Source organism: Carcharodon carcharias, chromosome 12 (genome assembly GCF_017639515.1).
Source record: "Carcharodon carcharias isolate sCarCar2 chromosome 12, sCarCar2.pri, whole genome shotgun sequence".
NCBI classification, from domain to species: Eukaryota; Metazoa; Chordata; class Chondrichthyes; order Lamniformes; family Lamnidae; genus Carcharodon; species Carcharodon carcharias.
This window is the reverse complement of record NC_054478.1, coordinates 135,365,934-135,380,935: the sequence shown is the minus strand read 5'-3', so window position 1 is coordinate 135,380,935 and position 15,002 is coordinate 135,365,934. Positions and strand designations below refer to the sequence as shown.

Below are 15,002 nucleotides of genomic sequence, written 5' to 3'. Positions count from 1 at the left end.
CAGCCTTCCGGACTGAATAGTGAATTCAATAACTTTAGGTCTTGACCTCCCCCATCCATCCCCACCCCCTTTCTGTTTCTTCCCCCTTCCTTTTGTTTTTTTCGAATAAATTATATAGATTTTTCTTTTTCCCACCTATTTCCCTTATTTTAAAATATTTTTAAATCTTTTATGCTTCCCCCACCCCCACTATAGCTATACCTTGAGCGCCCTACCATCCATTCTTAATTAGCACATTCGTTTAGATAATATCACCAACTTCGACACCTATGTGTTCTTTTGTTCTGCTGTCTGTGACATCTTTTAATGATCTGCTTCTATCACTGCTTTTGCCTACAACCACACCACCCCCCTCCACTTCTCTCCCCCCACCCAACCCCACCCCCCACCACCTTAAACCAGCTTATATTTCACCCCTCCCTTGGATTCGCCTAGTTCTGTCGAAGGGTCATGAGGACTCGAAACGTCAACTCTTTTCTTCTCTGCCGATGCTGCCAGACCTGCTGAGTTTTTCCTAGGTTCTGGAATTCCCTCCCTAAAGCACTCCGCTTCTCTTCTCCTTTAAGTCACTCCTTAAAGACCTATCTCTCTGACCAAACTTTCAGTCCCAGTTCTAATACTCCATGTGATTCGACGTCACATTGTGTCTGATCACGCTTCTTTGAAAGGCCTTGGGAAGTTTCGTGCTGTTGGAGGTACTATATAAATGCAAGGTGTTGTTGTTGAAGTGACTGTTTTCAGTTTGAAACATTGCTTTCATCATGTAGAAGTGCATAATTCCATAAGAATTTCAGACCAGAGCAAACTGTGATACAAAAAAAAGATGTGTTTGGGGATTAATTAATAGGCTTCTGGACCTCAGATCTCTTGCGACACTGCACTTTTTGAGCTTCTTCCCTAGGGCAGTGCTATGGAGAGCAGGGTCCTGCCTACTGTGCTTGAAGGTAAATTGGGATGTTCATTGTCTTATCAGATCACAGCAATAAAGTGCTACATGGGAAGCTGTGGGTTGTCAAGCTACATGATCATCCTGCTTCTGGAAATGGTCAGCTTGCCTGAGCATGCATGGCCGAGCCTCCAGCCAGCCATGCAAGCTGCTCAGCACCAGAGATTCCATAAGCACGCCTCCTCACAGGAGGGGTCCCCTTCTCTTCTCCCCCGCTCCTCCCCCCCTCCTCTCCTTCCCTTCACTGTAACTTCATTATCAGCTATTCAAGACCCTGCTTCGCAAGGCAAGATAACTAATTACAGCAATTCAAACTCAACAGGCAGAAAAGAGATGCTTGACAGGCCCCTGGAACAATTGTTGTTATTCAGTTTACTCGTCGCTGGATCCCCAAGGCGTTCTGAAGGCCTAGTCGGCTTTGAGCTGAAAGGATGGCTGTATCACACGCAGGAGAGGCCACGATAGAATATTAAAAGGGAACAAGGTGGTGTTTGGGTTTGGGGGGGTGGGGGGCGGGGGGAAGGAAGGTGGGAAGCTGATTATTGCCGCAACAAGTCTGCCAAATCAGTATGGTACAGTAACTTTACAAGAATGATAGCAGAACTGTGAGGTTAAAACTGTCAGGACAGGCTGAATGGGCTGTGGCTTTTTTCTCTAGAAAAGTGAACGCTGACCGGTAACCTCATAGAGGATTTGGGATTATGAACATGTTTGAAAGGGAAGACATAGAGAAGATGATTCCAGGTGGCGTAGTCCAAAACTAGAGGCCATAAACATAAGATAGTCATAAATCCCATAGGGAATTCAGGAGAAACTTCTTTACTCAAAGAGTATAGTAATGGGAAAGTGGAACTCGCCATCACAAGGAGCATTTGAAATGAATTGTGTAGGTGCACTTCAGGGGAAGCTAGACAAATACATGAGGGAAGAAGGAAGAGAAGGTTATGTTGATAGGGTTAGTTGAAGAGGAACAAGAGGTTGGTGTGGAGCATAAACACCAGCGTACATTAGTTGACCCAAATGGTTTGTTTCTATTCTGTGCATTTATGTAATTTTAAGAATGCAGATATTAACAGAGAAGCCCATAATACTGAACTTCCCAGAAAAATTGTACATTATCTCCACAATTGTCACAAGTCCCCTTTTTAACTTATAAATGAATTATTCTGTTTCTTAGACCTCCAATGTTTTGTGGCCCTTTCATTCTCTCTGATCCACATATCCTTGGTAAAGATTGTGGTTGTTTAAAGTTGATCCCCATTCTTTTTTTTGAAAAGGAAGTATTTTTATTGATATTCGTTTGGTAGTACATAACTTGATTATTGCTGAAAAAAGAGACATGTCTAAGCTTTTCGTCTTGCACTCATCAGGACACTTGCAAGAATACAAATATAATGGGAAGACAACAATTTATGTTGTATGTGAAGAGAGTGCTGATTGGTTGGCGAGTAGTGTTGCCACGGAGAATGCACCACTGATGATGACTGACAGTTAACTGCCAAGCATTGTTTGAAATTTAAACCGGGCAGCTTGACCCCAATTGGTCAAGGCATTGGCCTGAGGAATGAGTCAGCGAATGGCTGTCACTTATTTTGTTTAGCTGAAACAGGCACAATGTATGTACATGTTCTTTTTGTCTACAAAGAGCAGGGGCCCTGTGCATCAATATAACTAGCTTCCAATGTATGTAAATGCACTACACTGCAAGCTCAACAGGCAATCTTAAATTGGTTGTCAGCATAATTCGTGGCACATTGAGGATTTTTCAGCAAATGTCCAATCGCAGAATTACATATAATGTTGGACACTTTTGAGTTTTGCAAGCAAAGGCTGGTTGGATACGGTCTGTACCTTGCCCATTGCAAATAGAGGCTGGGACACGCTGTTTGATATGATCCGCCAGTCTTTGGGACATACAGTCTACGTACCTAGCATCACACTGGCACTGAAATTCATATACCGCATTACTTATTTGTGTGATAGGCAGAACGTCTTTTTGGCTTGCCGGCAGCATCCTGTTAGTTGCAAATGCCACTCGTGTTGCTACTGCACAGTAGCAGCTTGAAACAACTAGCTTCACCTGTTGCTCAAATTTTTTGGATACCTTGCCCTTCCAGGGTAATCTGAGGTAGACTGGGCACTTTTCAGGGCCAAAGGTGAAGGTCTTAGGTCCATTAGTGAGCTTGCGTGATACACAGCATGAAATGATCTGATCAGGGTAGCTATTATCCTGCAGGAGGTCTTTGATGTGCCCTATTTCAGCATCAAGCTTGCATGGTGTGCAAGTGGCTCAGACCCTATTTACAAGGTTGCCAATAAGACCAGCCTTTCGGTTGTGGAACTGTAAGAATCCCAACGCGTATGTTGACTGGTGAAGGAAAACCATGGTAGAGAATCCCCAGGCAGAATTCTCAACCAGTGTCAAGGAAGGGGAGTTCATTTGACTGCTTCATTTGAAAGGTGAATTTGAACGCAGGATGAAACTCATTAAGACACATAAGGAAATTGTTACATGCAGCTGTGGATTTAAGTATAGCAAACGTATCATCCGCATATCGGAAATATGCAAGAGGTAGGAGGTTAGGTGTCATTCCATCGAAAACACATTTCTTGTGGAACCAAACAAAGATGTTTACGAGAGCTGGGCCTCGAGGGGAACCCATGGCAACACCATCTATTTGGGCATACATGGTGTCATTAAAACTGAACTCAACTGCACAAGTTGCCAAGTTCATAAGCTCAATGAAAATAGATTCACTCAATGGTGGGGGTCTAGATCACCATGTTATAGTGCTGCAGCACAAATATCTATGGCTTCCTTAAGTGGAACATTGATGAGTAGGCTAGCAATGTCAAATGTGCACATGGACACATTTGAGCAACAGGTGAAGCTAGCTGTTTCACACCGATACTGTGCAGTAGCAACACGAGTGGCATTTGCCACTAACAGGATGCTGCCGTCAAGCCAAAAAGACATTCTGCCTATCACACAAATAAGTAATGTGGTATATGAATTTCAGTGCCGGTGTGTTGCTAGGTATGTAGGCTGCAAGTCCCAAAGGCTGGCGGATCGTATCAAACAGCATGTCCCAGTTGCTGTTTGCAACAGGCAGGATACAGACCATACCCAACCAGCCTGTGCTTGCAAAACTCAAAACACGGTGTCCAACTTTAGATGTGATTCATGATTGGCCAATATTTGCTGAATAATCATCAATGTGTTAAAAATTACGCTGTCAGCCAATTTAGGATTGTCAGTCGGGCTTGTAGTGTGGTGCATTTGCGTGTAATGGAATATATTAACATATATTAATACACAGGGCCCTGCTGTTTGCAGACAGAAAGAATATGTACATTCATTGTGCCTGTTTCAGCTAAACAAAATAAGTGACAGCCATTCACTGACTCATTCCTCGGGGCAATGCCTTGACCAATTAGAGTCAAGCTGCCTGGCTTAAATTTCAAATAATGCTTGGCAGTTAACTGTGAGTCACCATCAGTGGTGCATTCTCCACAGCAACACCACTTGCCAACCAATCAGCACTCTTCTTATACAGTATAAATTGTTGTCTTCTTATATTGGCATTCTTGCGAGAGTCCTGATAGGTGCAAGATGAAAAGCTTAGACATGTCTCTTTTTTCAGCAACACTTTTATTGACTTTGAATTGGAATCTCTTGCTGAACAGAGAGCTAAAAGTAATTCTCCTCTCTTAAAAATGACTAAAATTTTAAGTTTAACCGAAGGTGTACAGGACTGATAATTGCTTATTTTCTGTCCCAACAGTTTGATTTAGGAACATTGTCTTTACTTAATCACATCTGAATCTAGTCTAGATCACAGTAATTCCACTAGACAGAGCAATTGGAGTTAGTGTCCATTGTGGATGGGAGATTCTAATTAGGTGCATTCAGTGAACAAATTTAAAACTGGCTTTGAACACAACTTGCATTTATATAGTGCCTTTAAGGTCATAAAATGTCCCAAGGTGCTTCACAGGAGCATTATCAGACAAAATTTGACACTGCGACACAGATGTTAAGGCAGGTAAACAAAAGCTTGGTTAAAGAGGTAGTTTTTCAGGAGCATTTTAAAAGAGAGAGGTGGAGAGTTTTAAAAAGGGAATTACAAAATATAGGGCCTAGCCAGCTGATGGCATGGCTACCAATGATGGGGCAAAGGAAAACAGGGATGTACAAGAGGCCAAAGTCTACAGCTGCTTTTATATTGACCTGTACAAGTGGTGTCAGTTGCTGACAGTGGATCTCATGCAGCTGGCTACAATTGGAAAGTAAACTTGCCTGGATATGCTAAGGCTTGTGCTGGAAGACCTGATTTAAAATAAACTGAAGTGAATATGAGCGAGATTACTCAGGGTTTGCTGCACAATGCATCAATGGAGGGTGCAACTGTCAGGCAATGGGTTTCATGCAGTATAAAAGCAGCTTTATACTTAATTCGAGTCTTTTTGTTCCCTTTTCAAAATAGCCTCCATGCACCTGTAAGGATCCTCCCTCAGGGTGGTCACGCATTCCTCTCAGTGTTGATTTAGAGACACAATGCTATCTTTACACCCATATTAGATACCTAGCTGAAAAATACCTTGGTTCTCCAAGTGTGTAATAAGTATATATATTAAAAAAGTTCTCTCTTCTAGTGTTCACCCCTTTCTCTGAAGGCCCTGACAATCTGTTGGGGTTTGGTTATTCAGGCAGGCAGCAACTTCCTTTTGGTATCTTCCCCCATGACCCCATTAATCATGTTTGAACCTTGACAGTAAGTACCAGCAAGCCATTCACCAAAAACAACTTGCATTTTTGTAGTGCCTTTAGCACAGTAAAACATCCCAGGGTGTTTCACAGAGGGCTGGTCAAAAATAAAATGGTCGCAGAGACAGAGAAGGAAATATTAAAACTTTGGTTAACGAGATGGGTTTATTCAGTTGTGAAAGACGCCAGAGCCAATCCTGATCCTGTACGCTCGTGTTGTCACATCAGGGTGTCCCTCTTTAAATCAATCTGGAACAAGATCCCTGACTGATTTTATTTCTCTTTGGTAATCCTGGCATAGAACAGTCAACTGTTGTGTCCTTGGCACAGCCCCAGTAGAGCCTGGGGACTAAACCTGAGACTATCCTGGTCTCCAATTATTTATTCAAATAGACCTTGTTACAAAATTTTGCAAATCACCTGTTTTTATTTTACATAATACGGTTTATGGGGATCCTTGCTCAAGCATAACATTTCTTGGCTCACCAATTGCACTTTCATCAGGATTCAACTATGCTGCTAACCAATTAATAAAACCCGACGAGAGGCAGGAGTCTACTTTTTTCCTCATTAATTTACTGAATTTGCCATTAATCACTTGAGGGGCCAAGCAGACTGTTCAGTTTTTACAATAATTAATTGAAGTGGGAGTCTGGCCAGTGTGTCGCCTTTTACACATGGAGCCTCACCTTGAGGACACCACTAACAGTCAAACAGTCGACTGGTCCATAACCTTCCTCTTCACGTTGAAGCTCCTGTTTTCTTTTTTTCTCATGTTTGATTTTCTCTCTACCTCATACAAAGGTGGAAAAGTGCAATTCCCCTGCTGTTGGCCAGTGGCTCAGTGGGTAGCATTCTCACCTCAAGTCAGAAAGTCATGGGTTCAAGTCTCACTCCAGAGACCTGAGCACAAAACCTAGGCTGAAACTGCAGTGCAGCACTGAGAGAGTGCTGCATTGTCAGAGCTGCTGTCTTTCAGAGGAAACGTTAAACTGTGTGTCCTCACCGATTGATGTAACTGATCGAAGGAGGACAGGGAATTTCCCCCTGTGCTCTGGCCAACATTTATCCCTTAATAAATATCACTAAAACAGATGATCTAGTCTTCATCACATCGCAAGATTGTGAGATCTTGCTGTGTGCAAATTCATACGTAATTTTTGAAATGTGGTCACTGTTGTACTTGACTGTAAAGTTGCTGTATAAATGCAAGTCTTTCTTTGTTCATGTTAAATCTCATTATTGGCAAGGGCTGATGCTTTAATATAAAAAAGCTGCATGCAGTATGCACAATAATGCAAATATTCTAGGAAAGTTTAGGATAAGACTGAATCTGTTCTAGTTAAGGACTTCTCATTTTTATATTCTGCCACTCAACAAAGCAATCTGTTCCACTGGACTCATCAGGCACTAGCACGGGTTGTGAACCCAGTATCTGCATTATAGTGGTTTTATAAATTTTACCCCTGTCATTTTGGAATATGAACTTGCAAGGTAATGAGTTCTTCTTTAGGAGTAGGATGTACATTCTCTTAATAGCAGAGAGATGGAATTTTATCCAGCAGAAATGGGAAAGACAACCTCAGGACATTCCAATGCACTTTACAGCTAATGAAGTATTTTTGAAGAACAGAAACTGCTGTAGCGTTGGAAACGCAGCAGCCAATTTGCACACAGCAAGATCCTATAAACAGCAAAGTAATAGTGACAAAAATAATCTGTTTTTTTTTTAGTGATATTGGTTGAGAGATAAATATTGGCTAGGACACCAAGTAGAACATCCCTGCTCTCCTCTGATCTAGTGCCAAGGGATCTTTTACATCCACCTAGGATGGCAGACAAGGCCTCACTTTAAAGTCACAGCAGAGAGACTGACAGTGCAGCATTCCTTCAATATTGTACTGCAGTGTCTGCCTAGATCATGTGCTTGAGTTTTTGGAGTGAGACCCAAACTAGGGACCTTCTGACTCAGTGGCAGGGATGCTACCAACTGAGACATGGCTGACCCCTTATGATTTTAAAAATCGAGATTTTGTAAGTCTCAGAGGAGGGGCCAATGTACAAAACTGCGGCAGAGTTGAGATCCAAGTTGAATTTATTTGTCCCACATCACAATTGAGATACATACGCAAATTGGCTACAGGACAAGTTGTTTGATCTATAAATTTCCTAAAGTGAGGAAGCTTTGTTTTGTTTGCTAATCAAATTGTATACGATTAACTCATGAATAGGCAATCATCTCATATCTTTGGTTTTGCCTCAGTTAGTTGAGAGCTGAGCCATGTGCAGTGCGGAAAAATTTTGCATCACTCAGATACAACTATCGTATCATTTACGATTTAGACTGTTCATTCAAAAGCCTTGTTGGCTTATGAGCCCTGTTAGAAATATATTGTAGAAAGAATATTTTCATACCTTATGAAGCAATTCTATTATTTCCTAAATATAACATCAGTAACTTGCTATCTCCTGCGTTTGTTCAATTATAACTTTTATAATGTGTTGTTTATGTGAACTATCAAAAGGTATTTGATGAAGTGCCACATAATGGGCTTTAATTTTACTAACAAATTTAAAAGATTAAATAAGGGGGCAGTGACACTATGAACATGAGATTGGCTAAAAGATAGAAAACAGAGAGTAGCAGTGAATGGTTGTTTTTCACATTGGAGAGAAGTATACATGCTGTTTCCAGAAGGGCTAGTATTAGGACCATTGCTCTTTTTGATATATATTTATGGCTTGGACTCAGGTATACAGCTCATTGGAAATGTGCTAAACAGTGAGGAGGATAGGAGCAGACTTCAGGAGGTCAAAGGCAGACTGATAAAATGCACAGTGGCAGATGCAGTTTAGTTCAGAGGAGTGTGAAGCAAGACATTTGAGAGAACGAATGTGGAGAGACAATATATAGGAAGTGGTAACATTTTAAAGGGGGAGCAGGAAGAGATCTGGCATTCACACACACATCTTTAAAGGTGGCAGGATAAGTTAAGATGGCTGCTTCAAAAAAAAACAAACCTTTGGCTTTATTAATAAAAGAACAGAATACAAAATCAAGGATGTTAAAACCTTTAACCTACTGCTAAATCTTGATGTTATTGGTTCAGGCTCAGCTGGAGTATGGTGCCCAATTCTGGAAACCACATGTTAGAAAGGATGTCAAGACCTTGGAGAGAATGCAGGGGAGACTTACTAGATTGATATTAGGAACAAGTCACTTCCGTTATGTGGAGAGACTGGAAGAGCTGAGATTGTTTTTCTTAAAGTAGAGAAGGTGAAATGAAAATTTAACATCAAAATAATGAGGGATTTTGATTGAGTAAATAAGAACAAACTGTTTCCACTTGTAGGAGGACACGAGAATTAAGATTATTAGTTTTCCCTTGAACATAAAGGTCTAACAGTATGGTATTGTCTTTTAGTGGAGCCAGAACATGGGGCCAGCCCATGTGTTCTTTGATATAATATACCATGGTTAAAAGGCATTGTCCTGTGGCACTCTTTCCCATTCATGGCATACATATGGATTTATGATTCCATTAAAAGGATTCTTGGACCTCTTAGGGGAAACTCCTGATCTGCTATAAGCATGTTAAAATTATTGTGGGAAAGCCCAAACCATTAAAATAGGACTTAAGAACATTGCAGAGGTAGAGGAAAGAAAGACGAATTCTGTAGCATGTTTCTTGGCCTCAGGAAGTCCCAAAGCATTTCAAAGACAACAAAGTACTTTTGAAGCATGGTCACTGTTGCATTGTAGGAAACAGACAGCAAGCTTCCACAAACAGCAATGTGTTAGTGACCAGATAATTTGTTTTTAGTGATGATGGTTGAGGAATAAGTATTGACAATAGAAAAAATTTCTCTGCTGTTCTTTGCACCTACCTGAGAATGTCACAAACATCACCCAGGAGAGCCTGAGCAGAAATTCCTGTTGGCAATCCCGAAAGGTCGAATGAGAGTCTTTAAGTTCCCGTTCTTAGCTGAGTTCGCCATTCTTGGTCAGGGCCTTTAATTGGCTCCATCATCCCAGGCTCAAGAAAGGGCCAACTTTTTGATGCTGGTGTAGACGATGGGAGCCAGCTGCATAGTTGGATGGTTTGTCAACGCTCATTGTCTGGGCTCACATGCGAATAATGACTGCTTAGAAGGGCCATGAGGAGACTGCCAAGGCCAATGGATCTTTATCATCTTCAGGACAGCAGAGCAGGAGAGACAAAATTGCTCTTTAAAAGGAAAATTGTCATTGCAACAACAACAACTTACCTTTACATAGGGCCTTTGACATAGTGAAACATTCCATGGTGTTTCATGGGAGTATTGTCAAACTGAGCCTCATAAGGAGAGATTCTTCAGGTGGCCAAAAGCTTGGTCAAAATGTAGGTTTTAAGGAGTGTCTAAACAGGTAGAGAGGTGGAGAGATTCAGGGAAAGAATTCCAGAGTTTGGGGTCAAGGGCAACTCAAGGCATGGCTACTAAAAACAGGATGATTAAAATCAAGAATGCGCAAGAGGCCAGGATTGTCTGAGCACCAAAATCTGAGGGCTGTAGTGCTGAAGGAGATTGCAGAGATAGGGAGAGGTAAGGCCAGAGAGGAATTCGAACACAAGAATGAGAATTTGAAACAAAAACAAAACCAGCTGGAAAAACGCAGCAGGTCTGACAGCATCTGTGGAGAGAAAGACAGAGTTAACATTTTGAGTCTGTATGACTCTTCTTCAGAGCTACTTTCAGAGTTTGAAATTTGTGGCCTTGCTGGACCGGGAGCCAGGGTTGGTCAGCGAGCACAGGGGTGGATGAATGAATGGGATTTGGTGCGAGGTAGGATTCCGGCAGCAGAGTGTTGGATGACCTGATGTTTACAGAGGGTGAAGGATTGGGGGGGGTGGGGGGCAGTGGTAGGAGACAATTAGAATCGTTGAGTCTGGAGATAACAAACACACAGAAGATTTCAGCAGCAGATGCATTCCCATATTGAAGGCCTACCTGTGACCTATGATTATTTTTCTCCCCTTTCTTTCCTAGGTCTTTGAAGGCAAACTTGCCCCATTCCTCTTGAAGATCAACAAGTTTGCCAGTACTCATGTATACAGCTGCAGCCTGTGCAGCCAGAAAGGCTTCATCTGTGAGATCTGCAACAATGGGCAAATTATTTATCCTTTTGAAGGAACTGCTACCAAAAGGTTAGTTTGTCAGTGTCTGCTTAGATCAGCGGGCAAACTGTAGGTTTCTTGTAGCTCGCTATGTGTGTGAAAAGCTGCATATATTCATGCTCAGTGACCTGCCCTCTGCAGGCAAAAGGAACATGTCCAGCCATTGCACTTTTTTTGCAGTAGCTCCATGGCAATGTCTTGACCAATCAGAGCCAACTTTCCAACCAATCACCACCCCTTTTCTCATGCAATATAAATTGTTATTCCCTTTAAAATTTGGCATTCTTGCACCTGTCCTGATGAGTGTGAGACGAAAAGCTTCAACAGCATGCCTCTTTTTTTCAGCAATATTCATGTTCAAATGAAGTGCATTTCAGCCTGGTGCCCACTTTCAAATTGGCTTGGGCCAGGGAAGCTGGGAAATGTGAGTTGGACGAGCACCCCAACATCCATGTGTTGTAAACTTGAGCCCAACCAAAAATCTGCCCGATTCACACCGTATCCAGCTCATTTATTACTGCTGTGGTCCCCGTAAGGTAATGCATTGATTTTAAAATTCTCATCCTTGTTTTCAAATCCCTCAATGTCCTTGCCTCTCCCTATCTCTGTAATATTCTTCGGCCCTGAAACCCTCTGAGATATCTGTGCTCCTCCAGTTCTGGTGTCTTGTGCATACCCAATTTTAATCACCCTACCGCTGATGGCCATGCCTTCAACTATCTGGGCCTGGAGTTCCTTCCCTAAATTGCTTTGCTTCTCGCTCTCTATGTCCTCCTTTAAGATACCCCTTTGACCAAGATTTGGTCATCTGTCCTAAATATTTCCTTGTGTGTCTGATAGCTCTCCAGTGGATCACCTCGGGACTTCCACTACATTAAAGTCACTAAACAAATGCAAGTTATTATTGTTAGAAGGAACTCCTCTATTCTCCCAGGCTGTCATCCAATCCTATTACATTACCCATTCCCGGGATGTTGCCTAATCTTCTTTATGTTTTTGTCACTTGGAAGTTAATGTACGTTGAGCACCACATGAGTAGTCATGTTCATTGCTTCCATAACCTGACGAAAATTTGGTCTCGGTCAAATTCAACACCACTATATAGTGTAAGCTTGTGATCTCTTAAAGGGCAAGTAAATCCTTATCATGAATTAATTTATTTCATTTTCAACCTGGAACTTTTCTTTAACAATGCAAGTCTGCTGTTGTAGGGATCTGTAGCCTTAGGCTAATTAACAGTAATTAAAGAAGGAAAAATATGAGTAATGTCGTGAAAAAGAGTGGCTTCACAGCTGGGGCTTAATTCCTTTTTTAAGCTCTTTAAGCTTGGCAATATGAGGAATGGCATATTATGACATAGTTGGCTTATGATGTTGAATAATGAGCCTATATTATGACCTCATGAGTTCAGAAACAGGCCTAATTAGAGATTGGCTTGAATGTTTATTTCCAATACATAATGAGCCCTCTTTTTCTCTGTTTTCTGTCTCCCCAATCCCTCCCCCATACTAAAAAGTTAGGATGTTGCCTATTCAAGTTGCTGTAACCCAATTGGTCAGGCAAATATCCACTCACTTCTATAAAGGGGGTAAATATGCTTGATGGGTCCTTGCCCTGCTGAAATGTGATCTAAAGGCTACATTTGGAAATGGCCTCAAACTATAGAGTGAGTTCCTTTCAGCTGTGCCGTACCTTGTTGAGTTTTTCATGTGTTTCGTGTCTAGGCAAGCCAATTTTGGAGGCCTTTCTGTCACTGGTCCTCATCTGTATGACTCACTTTGCAAGCACGCTGTTCGTCACTGCCCCTACATTTCAAAATGTAATAGCCATTATGGATCAAGGCCGCAACAAACAGATTTGTTTCAACGTAGAAACAATTGAAAATTCTCATCCTGTCTTGCCCTAATGGCTCTGGATCAGTGCACTGTGCACTGTTCGACATATACTTACAGTCACAGCAGATAGCATGTTTTGATCCTCAGTCAATGTTGAATGGGGTGATCGCAATAGCAATCAACAACTTTTATTTATATAGCGTCTTTAATGTATTGAGATATTCCAAGTGCTTTTCAGGAGCATTGACAGCCAATATTTAATATTGAGCCACTGAGAGATATTAGGATAGCTTGGTCAAAGAGAGAGATTTTAAGGAGCATCATAAAAGAGGAAAGAGAGTGGGGAGACATTTAGGGAGAGAATTCCAGAGCTTAGGTCCAGGCAGCTGAAGGCATAGCTGTCACTGAAACAAAAGAAATTGCTGATGCTCAAGAGGCCAGAATTGGAGGAGTGCAGAGATTTAGTAGGGGTTGTAGAGCTGGACGAGGTTACAGAGATAGGGAGGGGTAGAGCTGGGATGCAGCTGTTGAAGAGGTAGCGATTACCTGGAACAGGCACTGCTGATCACTACATAGGACAAAGTAGTGAATTGGTGCTGGCACCCAGGGAGGTATGTGTTTTGGCGTGAGTGTCTTCCAGAGAGAAATGAGGGGAGGAGTTTTGGAAAAAAAGTAAAAGGAAAGTATTGGTCATCACAGGATGGCAGTAATCCTCCAAGTGAGCATAAAGCTGCATAGAGCCCATGTACACACAGTTGGTTGCCCATGGCTGAGCTTCAGAGAAGAAAGAGGGAATAGCCTGTACCTGTTACACTGTGGAAGATGGCATCTTTCAGAGGAAACATTAAACTGAGGCTTCTCTATCCTCTTGTGTAGATGTAAAAGATCCCATGCTGCCATTTCAAAAAAGGACAGAGAATTTCTCACCAGTATTCTGACCAAATTTCTTGACTCAATCATAATCACCTTTCCTGTCCCCGCATCCTCTTCCCTATGCTTCATCTTCACTAAAAGAGATTAACTGATTGTTCATTAGCTGCTGTGGAACCTTCCTATTCAAAAATTGGCTGCTGCATTTGCCTATGTAACAAGTGACCAAATTTCCATTGCCTGTGGAACACATATGGACATTCTGAGGTTATTTAAATTCAGGTTACTTTACTTTCTTTCTTTCTTTCTTTACCTTATGACCATACTCAATAAGACCTCTGCACTACAGTGATGAGCAAGGGAATCACTGTAATTATGGAATCTCAGACCCCACAGTGAATAAAGAGGCCATTCGGCCTGTCATGCTATGCTGGATCTTTGGGAGATTATTCCTACTCCATTGCTCTTTCCCCATAGCCCTGTAAATTATTCCGCTTAAAGTATTTATCCAACTTCCTTGTGAAAGTTGCTATTGAATCTGCTTCAATCACGCATTCAGGCAGTGTAGTCCATATGTAAGAAAATATTCTCCTCATCTCCCCCTTTGAGTCTTTTGTCAATTACTGTTAAACTTCTGTCCTCTGGTTACTCCCATTCCTGCCAGTGTAAACAGCTTCTCCATTACTCTATCAAAGCCCCTCAAAATTTTGAATATCTCTCAAATCTGCCCTGAACTTTCATTGTGCTAATGAGAACAGCCCTGGCTTCTCCATATAACCGAGGTCCCTCATCCCTGGTACCACACTAGTAAACATTCTCTGCGCCCTCTTCAAGGTCCTGACATCTTTCTTCAAGCATGGTGTCCAGAATTGAACACAATAATCTGGTTGAGAATTTAGTTAGCTCACTCCAGGTCATGGGTGAAACTTGCGACCTTCCCCTTCTGCGCTGTTCAGTTGAACGCCTAACAAACTGAAGACTTGAGGAGTCTTTGACTACATTGTAGCTTGTGGAGTAGCCTTTTCCCTAAATTCACCAGCAATTGCTGCTGAGAAGATAACATAGCCAAACTGGCCTAACCCCTCTGATGTGAACTACCTGCAAAATCTTAGAATAGTGAAAGTAGTTTTGAGAAGAGCGAGGCAAAGAAATGAGAAAGGAGAACAAAAAAAGCCTGCATTTCTAAAGAATAAACATTTATATAGCATCTTTTAGAACCTTGGGACCTCCAAAGCACTTTATAGCCAATTAAGTTTTTTTTTTGAAGTGTAATGAAAACATGGTTGCTAATTTGTGTACAGTAAACTCCCACAATAATGATAATGACCAAATAACCTGTTTTAGTGATGTCAATTGAGGGATAAATGTTGGCCCCGACACCAGGGAGAACTCCCCTGCTCTTCAGCATTTTTCCCATCCACCCCAGA

General features: G+C 41.8%; 1 protein-coding gene across 4 annotated transcripts in view; it reads left to right on the top strand.

The window, feature by feature from the left end:
- plekhm3 (pleckstrin homology domain containing, family M, member 3) overlaps positions 1-15,002 on the top strand; it is a 162,424-nt gene that overhangs the window by 66,530 nt on the left and 80,892 nt on the right. For 3 of the 4 annotated variants that reach the window (XM_041200604.1, XM_041200603.1, XM_041200605.1), the window contains exon 7: positions 10,743-10,900. In XM_041200604.1, the coding sequence (XP_041056538.1) occupies positions 10,743-10,900 (158 nt within the window). Of the gene's footprint in view, positions 1-10,742; positions 10,901-11,215; positions 11,668-15,002 lie in introns of those variants that run through there. The other variant, XM_041200602.1, reaches the window with a different exon arrangement.